At 38.2% G+C, this 19,007-nt stretch overlaps 1 protein-coding gene across 2 annotated transcripts in view; it reads left to right on the top strand.

Moving 5' to 3' along the window:
• The window catches only part of UBE3C (ubiquitin protein ligase E3C), a 144,199-nt gene that overhangs the window by 42,904 nt on the left and 82,288 nt on the right, over positions 1–19,007 (top strand). For both annotated transcript variants that reach the window (XM_075550177.1, XM_075550176.1), the window contains exons 5-10: positions 2,564–2,679; positions 7,554–7,711; positions 10,667–10,820; positions 11,212–11,432; positions 11,849–12,003; positions 12,663–12,850. In XM_075550177.1, coding sequence (XP_075406292.1) covers positions 2,564–2,679; positions 7,554–7,711; positions 10,667–10,820; positions 11,212–11,432; positions 11,849–12,003; positions 12,663–12,850 — 992 coding nt within the window. The remainder of the gene's footprint in view (positions 1–2,563; positions 2,680–7,553; positions 7,712–10,666; positions 10,821–11,211; positions 11,433–11,848; positions 12,004–12,662; positions 12,851–19,007) is intronic.

Here is a 19,007-nt window from a genome sequence, read left to right as displayed (position 1 = left end):
TTCCACTCCTTTGGGATAACCAGCTGTAAGGCCAGGGATTCCCGGTTCTTGTCACTTCTGACCAGGCTTCCACAACTTGTTTGGTTTTGATAATTTACAGAAACAAACTCAAAACTCATGGCAAGTGCTATATTTACATTTACAGTTTCATTATATCAAAAAGGATATGAACCAAGAGCCACATAGAAGGACTCTAGAAAAGTTCCTGATAAAGACATTCCATGTTGCAAATGGCATACGACCCTCCCAGGTGCATGGTTGTCTTTCACCAACCCAATCCTTGGAAACTTCTCTGCCCAGAACTTACTAAAGCAGGTCTCTTTATGTAATTTGAACTTTAGCCCTTCTCCCCTGAGTGAGCCATCATGAGGTAATTGTGAGGTGGCACATGGTGAGGCTCTCTAGTTTGCCCAGTCCCCACCCCAGAGTCACCTCTTTACATCACCTCATCTTCCAGTTAGATATGGTCTTGAGTCTTTGTTGAAGAAGCTTAAATTCTTAGGGGTTTGGGGCCTTGGTTTTGTTTTATAAAGATTAGTTCTCAGGAATTGAGGACAAAGGCTAAATTCTTTAGGTAAAGTAAATGTAAACCCTACAAAATGCTATTAATGCATTTTCAAGATGAATTCCTATTTATTTATCAAAAAACTTGCTGCCTACCTATCTAGTTGATATGGTTAGAACCGTATTCTTGTACTTCCTATAATCCCCCTTTAGCTGTTAGTACAGGAAGACCCTGACTTTCCGTGCATTCGTTTCCCAATAAACTGTACTACTGACCATCTGTTTTGTTAGATTTTATCATTAATAATAAGTACTACATACAGTGTTGCAGCATGTAATTTGCAAATGGTATCATAGATGTAAAGGAGCCCTTGTAGCTAGTGGGTTACTCATTTGCTAGCCTCAAGGCCAGCTGTTGGAAGCCACCAGCTGCTCTGTGGAAGACAGACGGGGCACTTATATTCTGCTACAGGGCCGCAATGAGTTGGAATCAACTTTTTTTGGTTTTGTGTTTGAACCAACTTTAGTCTTGGTTTGAAGTCCTTGAAAAGATTTCATCTATGATAAACCAACTAAACCCAGACTCACTGCCATTGAGTTGATTTTGACTCATAGTGACCCTATAGCACAGAGCAGACTGCTTCTCTGGTTTCCGGGACTAACCCTTTACAGGACCACGAAGTCTCAGGCACCTTCCTCCCGAGGAGCAACTGGTGGCTTTGAACTGTTGAACTTAAGGTTAGCAGCCAAATATGTAGCCCACTAGCCACCACGGCCCCTTTTGTCAATTTCTAAAGACAAAGATCAGATTTATAAATATATTGATAATAAACTGCAATAATGGTGAAACTTCAAAAAGGGGGTAATAAAAATTTTAAAGGTTCAACTTAGAACTACCTCGCAGCAGACTACTCTAGAAAGGAACTTAGAACCGCAGTGTGAGTGGGATTGCTTATATTTACATATGCTTTATTCTGATTTGGTAGAACATACTCTATAGTTTAAAATGAGTTTTATGTCGGGCAATGCAGAAAGTATTTGTGTCATACTGGTTCTTCTGGAAATATGCATAATGTAGCTCAAAACACTTTAAGGAAAAAATAATTATTATTATTCAGAGTGGGCCACAAACTTATTACCACTTCATGACATACTCTTAATTTGTTAATGCAAAATCCTTTGTTTTACAATAATATTTTAATAGTACAAGAATGTAATTTTTATTGTTGAGGTAAAGATAACAGGCACAGAAAGGTTTATGTGTCAAATTTACAACTAGCCACATTTAAGAAGTTTTTTTCATTTTCAGCTAATTCTAAATGGAATCTGTGAAATAAAAATATAAAATAACACGCTGTTTCATGAGAATGTAGTGGAGAAAATGGATGAGATATCTTGCTAGATATTGAGTTTTCAAATTATTATGTCACCTACATACATAGTATATAGCCAGGAACTCTTAGATGCAAGCAACAGAAATTTAATTCAACATTTGTTCAAATCATTTAATCACAAACAGGATGAGGAATTCTGACCAATCTGGTAACACATCTGACCTTATATTGGGAAGAAGAGAACCATGTGATTGCCTGCAGGGCCAGAATTAATATTTGTTTGTGGAAACTTTAGGAAATCTGTAGGATTAGAGAGCCATGAATGAAAGAAGTTTTCAGAAGGAAAAAAAAGAGCCTTAGGAATTGATCAGGTCACTTGCACCCTCTCCTATGGGCTGCTATGAGTCAGAGTTGACTCGGTGGCAGTGAGCTTTGGTTTTTGTTTGTAATTATTCACTGATCACAGAGACACGTTTAAATGCCATTTGTTTGAAATAACCCATTCACGTGTGGCTTGGAGCGCTGGGAGCAGTGTTTCTGCACGTAACCCTATGTTATGTCCGTATGAGAAATCTAAAGCATTAGGCAATAAAGCTTCACCTACAAAACTTACTTCCTACCAGATTTGATAATGTAGATATGAGTCCTCAAAGAAAAATATGAAAGTTAATAAACTTACATTTTTATGGCTTGAAAGCTTTATATGGTACGTTTTTCTGTTTCAGATATGGATGTACCAGAATTTAATTAAATACAGTTCTCTGTTTGTCAAGCAGTTGGATGGGTCTGAGAGACTTACGTGTTTATTTCAAATAAAGCGGTTGATGAGCCTATGTTGCAGGTAAATCCCAGCCTTGTCAGGAACGTTATGTAACATAGTGATCTCTGGATGGCTAGAGGATACTTTGTGATTTTCATTTTCTGAGGTTGTGGTTTGTCCATAGTTGTGTTTGAGACTGCATCATACAGTTTCCACCCCTGGATTCTGATCTGCATGACAAGGAAATTAATATATATAGCTTCCAAATGATATTTCAAGAATACCCTAGAATTATTTTGTGAAATGTTAGACTTCCTGATTGGACACCTGATAATTATTTTATTCTCTAAGGATTTCTTCTGAAATGAAATTTGAAAAATCACCTCTTTAGAGTATGTGGTTTATCATGTGGTCTAAAGTACATATAAACATTAAAAGTAAGTCAGGACTACGACTTTAATATAGTGAGCTCTGCATGAAGCCCTGTGGTGTAGTGAGTTAAATGTTGGATTACTAACTGCGAGTATAGCAGTTCAAAGATACCAACTACTCTACAAGAGAAAGAGGAGGTTTTCTAATCCCGGAAAGATTTATAGTCTCAGAAATAAATAGGGTCATAAGGACTTGTAATCAACTTGATGATTATTTTTATTTTTGGTCATTATCTGCATGAGAAACTAAGGTAATATCTTTTTGTGTTTTTTGATTTTGGTTTCAATTGCTTATATCTGCATCTGTGATGGCATTTTCAAAAATTTCAAAATCTAATAAGATTTCACGGAAGCTGCACGTGTCATAAAATTTTTTTTAGGAAATCAACCACAGTTGAGATACTAACAATAACCCACTCATTATTCTTGTTTTTAACATCTTTCCAAAATACTTTGCTGATCCAAAGATAGTAGAAGAGCAAGGACCACGAAGAGCATGAATTCTAATTCTGTTATTCCCTGGAAGTTTTCATTTTGAAAAACTCACCATAAACACTGATTTATTCTCTGCAGTCGGAGTTAGCAAGCGTACTCTGTAAAACAGTAAATAGCTTGGGGTTTGCAGGCCACCTGTTGTCTCTGTCCTACCTTTATTGCTAACCTCACTCTTCATTGTTAACTAAGGACAAGCTTGAATCCAATCCCCGCTTGGAAGTAGATCCAGTCCTCACCCTCCGCTGCCCAAACTGCGCACTTGCTCACTCACTGTCACTAGCCTCCCATAGGTGGTCTCAGAAGAATTCTGCTTTTTAGAGTGTCTTCTCCCTCCCCCACTTTTCCGATCTTAGCCACCCCAATCCACGTCAAAGCACACAAGTAAAGACGCTGCCCTTTGGACTGCCAGGTAGTCATTGAGGCCATTCTTGCTGCTTCTCACTGCCCCTGTGGGTTCATTAATTCACAGAATTCATGGAGAGTATTTATACTTGCAGTTACCCATTAGTAGCCAGATAGTATACAAACAGAGAGACAGGATGCGGTAGGGGAAGGTTCCTGGCACAGGATACTTTCCCAGGTTTTGAGCAGTCCTCTTCTGTGTACGGATGTTCTCACCAGTTGAGCTTCCAGAATCAACGCCTTATTGGCCCCATTGCATAATCAAGATTGATGAGTATGCGTGATTGAATTTTGTCATGGGTGTGCCCCCTTAAACAAACAAACAAAAACACACCAGTGATAAGCATTGGGTGGGCTAGCTGCCAGGTCAGTAGTTCTAACTGCATGGGAGAAAGACGGGGGCTATCTGCTTCTGTAAAGATTTTCAGCCTCAGGGACTCCTAGGAAGCACTTACACTCTGTCTTTCAGAGTGCTAGAGTAGTTGGCATCTACTTGATGGCAGTGGGTTTGGATTTTTGTTGGTTGGTAGATTGATTTGGGATTAAAATATACTAAGCCTTAGTTCCAAAGGACTTTCGATTCCAGGTGAAAGAGAAGTTGTTGAGTGATGAATTTCAGTCAGGGATTTTTGTTGTCAAGCCAATTACTGGTTTTGTGAGTAAGAAGACCCCCCAATCAAAGCAAGCTATCTACTAAATTTCTTTTTGATAACGGGCTACGGCCTTGGTCTTGTATAGTGGGAGAATGATTTATCCAATTGGCAAAGGAGCCAATTGGATACAAGCTTTGAGAAGGCATTATAGGAAAGCAGACATAGGAATGACCACCAGACACTTGAAAAGATACTCAACATCATTAGTAATCAGGAAAATACAAATTAAACCCCCAACGAGATGAAGCTGTCTACTCATGAGAATGGGTAGCAGTTTGAAAACCGACAATACCAAGTGTTAAGAGTACAGAGCATCGAGATTATCTTGTGTTCCTGGCACAGCCCATTTGTCTCTCATACATTTAAATACATAGTTACTGCATCAGCACAGGCTCAGTGACAGTGGGTTGGGTTTTGGTATATGACCCAACAGTTCTTTTCCTAGATATTTGTCCAAAAGAAATGATCCACAGGCCTGTTCAGAAACTGTTCTTGTATGGCTAGAGCAGCTTTGTTAGTAACAGCAAAACACTGGAAATGATACAAATGTCCATTAATGTGAATATATAATCAAAATGTGATATTTCCATTTAATGGGATACTAAAATTCCGTGGCTGCCAAGTTGATGTCAACTCAGGTAGACCCCATTTATGTTAAGATAGAAAACGGTTTTCCATAGTTTTGAATGGCTGATTTCTTTAAATCAATTGACAGGCTTTCCTTCCAGGCACTTCTGGGTTGATTTAAGTACCTTTCAGTTGACAGCTGAGTGTGTTAACCATTGACGCCGAAAAGCTTCTTAAACTCTGAATTGTGATCCCCTAAGAGGGAGAATTATCGTATATACTCGAATATAAGCCGCCACGAGTATAAGCCAAGGCACCTAATTATTACCTGGGAAACCAGAAAAACTGATTGACTCGAGTGTAAGCCTAGGGTAGAAAATGCAGAAGCTATTGGTGAGTTTCAATAATCAAAACAAATGAAAATAAAATGACTAAAAATTGAGACATCAGTGGGGTAATGTATTTAAATATTTATTTTAAATAAAAACGCAAATAAAAGGACAAGTCATTTAACATTAGTAAACCAGCACAGTAAGTGGAAAATAGGTTCAACAAAAACAATAAGGTGTCAACAATGATACCTTAAGAGTACTATTCCCTGAGCTCAATCAGCAACCAAGCTAAAATGTAAAGAGTTAAAATCCTTCAAAACTGGATTCCTCATCATCATCCGTATCCCAATGCAGAACTTCAGCTGGTGTGAGGTCATCATAGACGCTGTCCTCACTGAGATCGCCGTCATCACCATCACTGCTGTCATTTTCATCAAAGCGCAGTCTTCACTGCCATCCATAGCATTGCTAATACTACATTTCTGGAAGGCACGTCGCACCATGTCTTCTGGAATGTCTTCCCATGCATCTTGAACCCACTTTGCTATTAACTCTATGTCAGGCTTCATGAGATTTCCTCCTTTTGTTAGTCGGGCTTGACCAGATGACATCCATTCATGCCACATCCTTCGCCCATGGTCTTTAAAAGGCTTATCCAAAGATACACATCATAGGATGGCTCTGATTGGTTAGATATGAGTAAACAAACATTCACAGCCCTGCAGTGTCAGCGGGGCTTTGAATGAACAGCGGAGAAAAGGCAATCACCTGTGAGATAACAGGCGCTGGTCCCCTTAATCTGGGGCCCCCCAGCAAGATGTTATACCTGACCCAGGTATAAGCACATTTTTTTGTGCTGAAAAACTCGGCTTATATGGTAATTTATGTGGATGTCACAAAAAATTTTGGCAACAATAAAAGGTTTCTGAATTGAGTTTAAAATCAAACATAATGAATCTGAGGTGTTTCTGGTGAGGCTTGCCCACTTTGCAAATTTTTCGAGTGAAAAGGGGTCTCCGTTGCCACCGAGCAGCCCTGCCTCCCTGGCTGATGGCCACCGTGGTGTGCACAATGAAACCAAATGCTGCCTGCTTCTGTGCCATCGCCTTGATGGAGTAGGGATTGGACAGCTCATCCGGAGGGTTCTTTCCTAGAAGTCGAGTGCCAGACCTTTCATCTTGGTTCCTCCTAGCATGGAAGTTCTGCCAAAACCTGTTTAGCAACATAGCACTGAGGGTGGCTATACTTGAAGTACAGTTCTACTCCGCAATAAAAAGATCAGCTGATTGACAGAAGGTGCATGAGTGAGTCTTAGAGTGACCCTGAGTGAAAGAATCTAAGGAATACGATAGGATTTTTAGTAAAATAATAGAAAGCATAAACTCATCTGCAGTGGAAAGAAGTGGCTAGGGGTTTTAGAATGGGGAATTGATAACCCCAAACTAAAACCATTGCTATTGAGTTGATTCCAACTCATAGGGTGTCTGCAACTGTGGCTCGGGAACAGAGAGTGTTATCCTCAGGCAGAGCAGCTTGTGACTTTGAACCCCAGTCCTTGGCATTAGCAGCCCAGCACTTCCCGCAGTGCTTCTCTGAGCAATCGTCAGGAGGGGGTCAAAAGGAAACTTGGTGGTGGCAGATATAAGATAGATATTTCTGCATATTGATTGTGCTTTATTCTGTCCAAACTTAAGTATTGCCTACTTTAAATGAACGTAGATTAATGCATGTAAATTCTGTCTGTAACACTGATTGTAAGAAAGTGAAATCTTTTTTAAAAGAACCACTATTGTGTGACACTGAAACCTTTTCTTTTTCTATAAAACTTTTCATTATCACTCTCCACATAGTAAGAAGGAATGTTTTAGTCAAGCCGTGGAGGATATTGCAGATTGGAAAAGTCAAGATGGCACCTTCGAAGGAGGTGACGCCAACTTCTCCCAAGTGCCACCTGCTTTCAGAGATAGTATTGCACTAGAACTTGCCATAGTTCAGAGAATAACTTGAGATGACTTTTGGTGACATTTGTCAGTCAGTACATGTGTGAATACTTTTTTTTCTTTCCCCCTTTACAGGTTACTACAAAAGTGTAATGATGACAGTTTGAATGTTGCCCTTCCAATGAGAATGCTTGAGACATTTTCTTCTGAGAGTACTTACTTGCCTGTTTTACAAGATGCTAGCTATGTAGTGTCAATAATTGAACAAATTTTACATTACATGATTCAAAATGGTAAGTGTAGATTATTTCAGCACCGTGGGTTGGCATTAGTGAAAAAACCATGGACCAGAGTTTTTGAAGCTTTCGCTAAAAGCTTTCCTCTGAAGTTGCAGATTTCACATGGAGTTAACAATTATGCTAGACTTTAAACTGTGCCACGTGTAACAGCAGTATGCACTATTGAAGGGGGCACCTGAATAGAGTCATAGATTCTAATATTTTATCATTGGCTTCCCCCACTCTGAACATCTGAAAACTTATTTAATCTCTTTACTTAATTTTTCTTCTACCCACAAATGAAAAATATACCTATGCGCTTTCAGAACTTGCCTCAGGTACTTTCGACTCATGTTTGTACCTGCAATGAAGCAATCTGCCCTTCCCTGAGCAGTCGTGTATCCCATTACTTAGGGTTTTCCTGAGTTTGTATGAAATAAGTATTCTGTTAAAATATATATCAAATACGTGAATTAAATCAGTGTGGAAAATCTATCTTTTTACAAAGTGTCTCTTACTAAATTTTAAGTTAAAAATGATCATATTAGTTTAGTATAGGAGAGTAGGATTTTTAGTTTAGATACACTTTCTTATTAACTCAGTGACATGGTTTTAGAGAAAGACTGTGAAGTAAATGTACTCTAAATATCTTTTGTAATGAATTCATCAAAACAAAATTAAATTTAAAAATTAATTTTTTTCTTTCTAGTGTTGTGAGAGATTGAGAGACAGATACTTCAGGGTTCTCTTAAATGGAATATGTTCTTTTAACGTACATATCTAATAGTAGCAATGAAAAACAAAAGATAACAGCAAATGTTGGTGAGAGTTTGGGATGATTAGAACTCATACCGCTGTACTGCTGGTATGATTATAAATTGGCATAACTGCTGTGTTTAAAAAAAAAGAGCTTCCTTAAAAAGATCATTGCTAACTGCTTCCTCCCCCCAACTACCATGATCCGAATTCTACCTTGCAGGACTAGATAGGGCAGAGGTTGTACACTGTTGAATATGGGAGCTGGAGGCACAGGGAATCCAGGGTAGATGATACTTTCAGGACCAAGGGTGTGAGGGGCGATGCTGGGAGAGTAGGGTGAGTGGGTTGGAAAGGGGGAACCCATTACAAGGATCCACTTGTGTCCTCCTCCCTGGGAGACGGACGGCAGAGGGGGGGTGGGAGGGAGAGTCCAGATAAGGCAAGATATGACAAAATAACAATCTATAAATTATCAAGGGCTCATGGGGGAGCGGGGAGGGAAGGGGGAAAAAAAAGAGGACCTGATGCGAAGGGCTTAAGTGGAAAGCAAATGCTTTTAAATTGATTAGGGCAGGGAATGTACAGATGTGCTTTATACAATTGATGTATGTATATGTATGGATTGTGATAAGAGCTGTATGAGCCCCTAATAAAAAAAAACCGCAATCACCTTACCTGAAGGAAAAAAAAAAAAGATCATTGCTACCATATGATCTAGCAGTCTTACTAATGGTTTTAAACTCTAGAGAAATAAGACTCATGACACCAGTAAGACTCATGACACCAATAGAGACGTGCACACTCATTCATTGCAGCATTTTTTCACAATAGTTAAAAGATGGAAACAACCTACGTGGTGGTTATGTGTTGGGCTGCTAATCACCAGGTCAGTAGTATGTAACCGCCAGCCACTCCATGGGGTAAAAGGTGCTATTTACGCCCATGAAAAGTCACAGCCTTGGAAACCCACAGGGGAGGTGCTGTCCTGCCTGTAGGGCCCTTATGAGTCATCTTTGATTCTAATGGTAGTGAGTTTGATTTGGTGTTTACTCCTGTCAGCGTAACAGAGATCTCCCTTCAAAAAGGATTAAGGATAGAACCATATTAAGGAATTTCACATCACCATAATATAGAGTGAAGTAATTTTATCTTGGGGTTATTTGAATGGGTATAGATACATGCTGAAACTATTAGAATTAAATTAATATGATATTAGAAATTCTTACAAAGTAATTGGAGTTGGGAAGGTAAAGAAGGAGGGTAAAACAATGGGCTAGAAACTATTGACAGGTGTTAACTTGGGTGAAATGGAAACTCACAGACTGCAAGGAAACCAGAAAACCGTACTCACTGCCATTGAGTCAATTCCAGCTCGTAGTGACCCTTTCAGAAAGATTGGAACTGCCCCTATGGGTTTCTAAGACTAAATTTTTACCGTAGTAGACAAGCTCACCTCTGAGTGGCTGGTGGTCTTAAACTGCTGACCTTGGGGTTAGCAGTTTAACACGAGTGGATGAAGGGTAAACTTTTGGGGTTCGATTTAGTAATTTAAACTGTTGAATTCGAAGTTGATGATCTGAAATATACGAGGGGGTACATCCCCGGAATTGCACTGGGCAGAGCAACTCTGAGTTAGTGCACCCAGTGGTGTCGCCTGGGAAAGTTCTCCCTGGTCACAGTGAATTTTCTCATGAAAGCAGTTTCACTCAAACCTCGTGTGTCTTTTTTTTTTTTTTTTTTTTGGTTGGTTGGTTGTTTGGTGATGGCCGATTTAAGAGAACAGCATGCGGCTGTGAAATTTTGTTTCCTGCTCAGAGAAATGTACTACAGAAACTGTTGTGATGTTGAACACAACTCTGAATATGTAAGGTTGTTTTAAAAATAAATTTAAATACATACCTTTTGGGGGGAAAGTGGGGGGAGGTGGGGTGCCCCCTTGTAAGCCCTTACCTAATTTACAGTTGAAAAATTCTTTTTCAAAAAGTAATCGGCCATTGATGGAACAAAATTAGGTATGCATGTTTTTTTTTCAATAGTAAGCACGTAAGTAAATGTGGCATTCATGTTTCTGTTTTTTTTAAGATCTTAATGAAAAATTTAAAAAAATTTCTACTTAAATTTGGACTTAGATTTGTAAAATACATTTTAAATTAATAAGCTTTGATGAGAAATGGTGCTAAATTTTAAATATGTTTTCTTTCTTTCCTATAGGATATTATAGGTCTCTCTATTTGTTAATTAACAGTAAGCTTCCATCAAGTATTGAATATTCTGATTTATCCCGAGTTCCTATTGCAAACATTTTGCTAGAGAATGTTCTAAAACCATTGCACTTTACTTACAACTCCTGTCCAGAAGGCGCAAGGTAAGAATGGAATAGTTGTGCTCATTTTTGACTTGTTAAGATCTGTATCCAGCAGTGCCTTATACTCAGGATGCTATTTTCAATGTCGACTTTAAAGTTAGATGGTTTCGCAAAAAGTGTGCTTCGTTTTAGAGACAAATTACGTGTTCTCTGCAGCCAGCACCTTGATAAACATCTTTATGCCGCTGGTGACCTGGCTACTCCAGCGTGCTAGTAGTTGTAAAAAGATACAGGCACGAGAGGGTTTTCTGAGGAGGGAAGACATAATAAATGCTTGAGTTCTCTTGATGTAGACTAGTAGTCTGTAGAAGTTTATTTTGACCTTTAATGAGTCATTTTATAAACTGTTTGCTTTGACCATCTGAAAAGGCTCCATATTTTTCTTTTTCAGGCAACAAGTCTTTACAGCTTTCACAGAGGAGTTCTTGGCAGCACCTTTTACAGAGCAGATTTTTCATTTCATCATTCCAGCCTTGGCAGATACCCAGACTGCTTTCCCTTATGAGCCCTTTCTCTGTGCACTGTTACTAATAGAGAGTAAAGGTTCAAAAATAAGTGGTGGAGCGCCTTGGCTTTTCTACTTTGTCTTAACTGTTGGAGAAAATTATTTGGGTATGAAAATCAAGATACCTTTTTACTTAAACAATGCTTATAGGTAGTATTAGTGGCTAAGTAGAGAGAAAGCAATGACGACTGTGATAATAGCTTTAATGGGGGATGTCTTTGAAGAGTGTGATTGCTGAAGGATTATGGTTGGGTCAGTGTCCCTGATAGGCATTTCCAAGCATAATAAAAGTCTGATTTACATGTATGTCTTATGTGATCATATAGATTAAAAAAAGAGCTCTTTAATTAAATGGAGGAGACCTTGTATGAGTGCAAGAATGTTGATTCCACGCATTTCTAATCATATTATGTCTGTTCAGAAATGTCTTGATTATAGTTAAAAATAGTCCTTGAGTTTTCCAAGTTTGTGTGTTTTCTACAACTCGCTATTAAAATGTGTTATGCTTGACTGTTTTACAAAGGCACCCTCTCTGAGGAAGGACTCCTAGTATATTTAAGAGTACTCCAGACCTTCCTTTCGCAGTTACCAGTTTCGTCTGCCAGTTCGAGCTGTCAGGATTCAACCAGTGATTCTGAAGATGAGACTGAAGGAGCAGATAAACAGATGAACACCTCTGTAAGCCCTGAGTGCCCGTGTATCAGTAAAAGTGACATTGTGTATTCTATTTTTGTCTTTAAACTTCGTGTGCCTTTTATTGTATGGCAGAGATAAAGTCCCTTTGTGCTTTCACCCTCTGATTTCACCCAGAGATAACCTCTCCTAATGGCTTGAAATAGAGTATTCTTACATTGTTTATACCTTTTCAGAGGTGTAAAGAGAGTAAACTTTAAAAAATTTTAATGAAAACATTTTGCTTTAATGGATCTTTCAAATAATTCTAAATAATGTGTTGTGGAAGATGAAGTGTTTTCATATATGCTTGCTACCTTAGTACAATTAGATGTCTAAGCTATGAAATAATTCTTCTTAAGACAATTAAAAATACTTTCATATTGGTAGACAGAAACTGAGTATTCACAATCCCCATGTTACTGTAGTGGGTAAGATTGGTGCTGAATATGGACAGTGCCTGGGAATTTCTAGAGGTGCTCCAAATTACTTAATGGATGTAGTAGTTAGGGCTACTGAATATATTTATTGGGTGGCAATGATTTTTTAAATAATGGCTAATAATGCCTTTTTTTGTTGAACAAAACTACTATTTATATATGTTAGTAATGTAGAGGAAGTTCTAATAGAACATCTATGAACTAATTTTTCTGATGTGTATTCAGGAGGATGGTCGACTATCAATACCATATATAACAGAGGAGTGTCTGAAAAGGTTGGATACAAAACAACAGACAAACACTCTCTTAAACATGGTGTGGAGGGATTCAGCTAGTGAAGAAGTCTTTACAATGATGGCCTCCATTTGCCATATGCTAATGGTCCAGCATCGAATGATGGTGCCCAAAGTCAGGTAAGTGTATTTCCTATGAATCCTAAATGAATGGTAAAGTGTGAATGACAGTAGGTCTGCATCTCCTCTGATTTGCTCTGGTCCTTCATCCTTCATCTTTGTGTGTCATTTTTATTTGCTATTCTCATCAAATGTAATATAGAACTATACCAATGTCCAGTCATTTCATAGAAAATGTATATGATTCACACTCCCACTCTTTCCCAATGAACTAACTTAATACGGATTCAATCATTTCCCTGGCCTGTGAGAGTCTCCTTTTTTCTCTCATTGCCACGAAGTCTGTTCAGACTCACAGCTACCCTAGGGGACTAGGCTAGAACTGCCCTTATGGGTGTCAGAGACTGTCAGTCTTTATGCGAGTAGAAAGCCTGACTTTTCTCCTGCAGAGTGGATGTGGTGTCGGGCTGCTCACCTCTACATTAGCAGCCCAACACTGTGCTAGGGTCCCATTATATATTAACAGAGCAACCAAGCTTATGCTTCTCTGATTTCTTAAAAATGAAAGCAAAAACTAGCTCTAGCCACTCCAACATATTACCTTTTTTTTAAATAGCTCCCTTTATATCAAATTGCCCGTGGCAATTTCCTTGGGCACTCTGGGTTTTTACTGTATTTTTTAAAGCCTTGAAATAAATTCTAAAATGGAACAAAGCAAAACATATAGCTTAATTTGTGTTTAGATAATTATGGCAGTGATTTTGAACTATTTTCTTGACCTCTACTTTGAGGGATTGTTTCATTTTCTTGATAATTTGATACAAAAGTTATTAGTTCTTCTAGTAACTCATACCATACAAAGAATCTGGGAAAAGCTGCTGACAGTCAGTTATTTGGTTCTACAGTGTATCAGATGATTTATGCTACCTGTAAAAATATTCTCTTGTTTTTATAAAATGTCATCTTATAGCATGAAAAGAACTCTTTACTTTTTCAGGAAAGGAATCTTTTAAATGAAATGTATGCTAAGAAAGTATTAGGCTCCCCCCCCCCCCAAAAAAAGAGAAAGTATTAGCTGTTGAAAATACCTTGTAAACAGTAATGCTGCAGGCTAATTTAGTTGCTCTCTAAGCCCACTGGTATTTATTACTAGGAGAGGAAGTAAGATGCCAGTGAAACAGATCCCTTGATTAGGTAATTAGCTCTTTGTAGACTTAATTGCATTAGAGCAGGATGTGAGACCTGAGGTTCATAGCAGCTGAACTAGGACACTTGTTTTTATTGTGGCAAAAATGTCCAGTGCTTCGCATAGTCATTACTGGATTCAAATGCATCCCTTTCTTGTCAGGTGCTTAATGAGTTAAGAAGCTTTATAAGTTAGTCTTAATTTTATGAGCACAGCACCTATTTCCTCTAAGAAAGTTCTCTAGGAATTTTATTTATTGTTTAAATATATTAGGTTTTAGTATTCAGTATTTTTCATAACCCATGAAGGAACTGATAGGCTTCTATTTACTATAAATTTTAACTGCTTTCAATTTTACTTAAAATTTTCTTAAAGATGATTTCCATTATTGAGCACTTGTTTACTTTCTATAACAGGAAGATCACAAGTAGAGGGCTTTTACAGACAGAAATGTAGTCTCTCTTAGTTGCGGAGCTCATAGTCCCAATTCAGGGTGGTTTTCTTTCTGCCTTATCCCCCATCTCCCCCTGGGCCTAGGAGTTTCATACTGCAGAGATCTGGGTCCAGAAGAACCTCTGCGCCCAGCTCTTCCTTCGTGGTGATGGTCAGCTGCCTCTGAGATCCGCTTGCTTGTTTAATCTCTTTCAAATCTTAGGAGAGATTGTTTCAAGATAAACCCAAGCCTGTCGATTACACCCTGCCTCATTAACATCATACAAGTTTTGATTTAGAACACAGCATTATTATGTGCTATTCTTACTCTTCCATGCAGTTTTGTAGGAGTCCTGGTTATGCATAGGACTGCTAACTACAAGACCAGCAGTTTGAAAGTACCAGCCAGCCCTGAGGAAAAATCCTCCAGTTACAGTCTTAGAAAATCCACAGGAACATTTCTACTCTACCCTTACAGGTCCACAGTGGGTCTGCATTGACTTGATAGCAAGCAGCACGCTTGGTTTGGTTCTACTGTCAGGAAGAGTTACTGCCTTGGACACTTCCAGGGGCAGTTCTCTCTCATCCTATAGGGTCACTGTACACCAGGATGAACTCGATGGCAGGGAGGGATAACATTTTACACTGCTCCTCTTTGACAAATGCTAGTCTTTGTTACAAATATGTTTCCCCGCCTTATTTTTTGTTTGCTTATTGGAGAAATTGTTAAGATTCAGCCTAAGTACCCATCATTCAGAAATCTTCTCTGAGTCTGAATATTGAGATTTCACCTGTCATATCAACTTGCATTAACATTTAGAAGCTATTCAAGTTTTTTGTTTTAAGGCAGTACTCTAGGCTGATTCTAACATGCTGGATTTATGCTGAAGTGGTTAGACTACCACACTCTGCATTTGGCATTTTTGTTCCACTTACAGATCTAAAGTCTTTGAAAGTAAATTTTAAAGGGAATCTTGTAGTAATCAGAAAGGTTGATATTATAATTGGCATGTCATTTGCATATAAATACATCAGATCATATCACAGCATTAGTTAGCTTTTTTTGAAGACAAGCTTTAACTTTGTTACCAGAAATCAATAGACTGACCTAGCCTAGTTTGTCTTGAGTTATTAATTGTTATGATTTAGAAAACTGTGTATCCTGGCAGTGTACGATTCTTCCATCTGTTTTCTTAGCACTGTTAGGTACTCTCTGGTTATGAGTATTCTTTAGCTCTCGATTTGAGAGTTCTTTTTTTTGAAATCATTTTATTGGGGGCTTGTACAACTCTTATCACAATCCATACATGCATCCATTGTGTCAAACACATTTGTACATTCGTTGCCCTCATCATTCTCAAAACTTTTTTTTCAACTTGAGCCCTTGATATCAGCTCGTTTTTCCCCTCCCTCCTGCTCCCCCCTTACAAACCCATGATAATTTGTAAATTATTATTTTGCCATGTCTTACACTGTCCAACGTCTCCCATTACCCACTTTTCTGTTGTCCATCCCCCAGGGAAGAGGTTATATGTAGATCTTTGTAATGGGTTCCCCCTTTCTACCCCACCATCCTTCCACCCTCCTGGTATCGCCACTCTTACCACTGGTCCTGAGGGGTTCATCTGACCTGGATTCCCTGTGTTTGTAGTTCCTGTCTGGACCAGTGTACATTCCCGTGGTCCAGCCAGATTTGTAAGGTAGACTTGGGCTCATGATAGTGGGCAGTAGGAAGCATTAAGAACTAGGGGAAAGTTATATGCTTCATCGTTGCTACACTGCACCCTGACTGGCTCATCTCCTCCCTGCAAACAACCCTTCTGTGAGGGGATGTCCACTTGCCTACAGATGGGCTTTGGATCCTCACTCCACACTTCCCTCATTCACAATGATATGATTTTTTGTTCTTTGATGCCTGATACCTGATCCCATAAGACACCTCGTGATCACACAGGCTGGTGTGCTTCTTCCATGTGGACTTTGTTGTTTCTCAGCTAGATGACTGCTCGTTTATCTGATTGAAGAGTTCTTATCTCATTCTTTAATAATTTGAAAATAATGACATAACTGACTTCAATGGAGAAAAATACAGATTTATGTTTCATTGCATATGTAGCAGCATTTACTTATAATCTAGTCATATTTCTGTAAATAGCTTTTATAGTTGTATTTTAGAAAATAATACTGAGGATGTATGCACCTGCAGAGGAAAAACAAGTAACTTGAGCTCTGCCTGTGTGTCATGCTTCCTTTTCTTAAATCAATGATTTATTCAGTATAATCAATAGATTTAATCACCTAATTTTAAATGATCTTAGCTGTGAACTAGTATATATTATTTTAAGGTAAGTTTTGCCATTTAAGTGATACTTTCAGCAGACACACACAAAGTATCACATTTCTACTTGTATACCAGAATTGTTAAATGGGTCATTGGCTGGCTATCATTTGTTTTACCTGTGACCCTTTAACATATGCGGAAGTATCAGAGAGTGCCTTGTTTTAGTGACCTTTACTGCCTGTGTGTGAGCTGGCTTCTTCCATTGTGTTCTCCTTACAAACTTCAACAGTCCCTGTGGAAAACTGACCTGAATTTATGACCTGGGTTGAAACTGTTGCCCTTCACTAATTAACTCGCAGGATGGTCACAGCTAAATAAAGCATAATGGGCAATTTTTATTCTGCCATAGTATATGGAAAGAGCAGACCACTCCTTTACATAAAAGTAAAGCTCTAACTACCTGCCTTCAGTAATTTATCTGAAATGATTAATAATTTGTTTCATTAATGCCTACTGATTATTAATTGAATAAATATAAATATCTCAGCATTAACTTGAAACTGTATTTCAACTGTTGAAATGTGTACCATTAAAAGGTGATTGAGACTTAGGGTGCATCGCCGGAAGAGCGTCATCAAAAAAAAAAAAGGTGGTTGAGAAATACATTATTTTTTACATGGAAGATGTGTATTACAGTCATAAGAAAAAGCCCATAAAAACAGTATAGATAGGAAAGCTTTCTTCATGTGTAATTTATATACATATATTGCTATACATGCACATAAATATATATACACACATGTATAACATTTTCAGAATAAGTGTATACTAGAATTTTTTTCTGTGACTATGGATAGGTGGGTTTATTATTCTTTTGAGATAGTGTGGAATTGATTCTAAGACACAGCAACCCCACGGGACAAAGTAGCACTGTTAAAAAAAAACAAAACATTCTACTGTAATCTTTGCAGAAGCAGATTGACAACATGCTCCCTGCCTTCCAAGCGGCTGAATGAGTTTGAAATACCAATCTTTACCTTAGCAGCTAAGTGCTTACCCATCTACAGTGCCCCGGTAATGCAACAATCAAATGCCTAGCTCTGAAGGTTGGCGATTCAAACCCACCGAAAAGCCTTAGCAATTTGCTCCCGCCAAGTTGAAGCCTAGGAAGTCCTATGGGACAGTTCTACTCTGTTCTATGGAAACACTGTGAGTTGGAATTGATTCACAGCACCTAATTATCTGTCTCCATAATCTCTTCTCTCTTACTCTCTCACACAGAGCTATACCTCACAGATACTATGAGTTCTAGATCACTGTAGTTAAGTTAATCACACAAATTTTGCAGTTTCCCAGTGCATGTATTTATTTTGGCTATTGAGACTTACTTTAATTTTCTTAACTTCAACCTGAACTTATATAATCTGTCCACAGTCAACTCCTTGTTTTGGCTGCTGATAGTGAACTTCTCTATCATCTTTCCACAGGTGTAATTATTTGGTTTCTTTGTATTTCATTTAGCAAGGACCACATGTATAATCACTGTTGATGCTGTTGAAAACTGTATCCAGTGAATAAGTGGTTAATTTTACAAAGTTTTATCATGTGATCCCTGGCATGGTTTCTATTAATCAAGGCCATATTTTCCAACTTATGGTCTTTCCTTGTTTCCAACTTTCACATTCCACTTTCTGATCATTATCAGTTCATCTTGATTACATATTTTGTCATTTTCAGACCACAGAAGTTGATTAATCTCTGAAATTTATTGATTGGTACATAAAATTGAATGCTAGTTGTATTAACTAGTCTTCTTGTGTGCATATTCCTGATAGCACTATATTTCATGATGGATCTTGAAATGTTTTTAAAAATGAATGTGATAACATTCCTCTTCAACTTGTCATTCTCAACAAAGTAAGCCATGTAATTTTCTGATTTAAGGTGCCAAAAGAGACTCTAAAACTTGTTCTTGATCATAGAGTAGCTAAAGCAAATAGAGGAAATGATGACGTCAAAGAGCTGAACAGAAAATTTCAAAGGTCAACTGGAGAAGGTAAAATAAAGTAATATAATGAACTGTGGAAAGACCTGGAGTTAGAAAACCAAAAGAACATGCTTGGAATTTCTCAAGTGAAAAGGCCTGGAGAAAAATGAAGCTTTGAGTTGAGTTGCAAGATGGAAGGATTTTATGGACAAAATACTGAAGGATGCAGGAAGGATCAAAGGAAAAGAAAATGGAAGATAGTATACACAGAATCACAGTACAAAACATGTGGTTGACAGCAACCATTTCAAGATGTCGGATACCATCAGGA

Source organism: Tenrec ecaudatus, chromosome 5, assembly GCF_050624435.1.
Source record: "Tenrec ecaudatus isolate mTenEca1 chromosome 5, mTenEca1.hap1, whole genome shotgun sequence".
NCBI lineage: Eukaryota > Metazoa > Chordata > Mammalia > Afrosoricida > Tenrecidae > Tenrec > Tenrec ecaudatus.
This window is presented reverse-complemented; position numbering and strand designations above follow the sequence as displayed.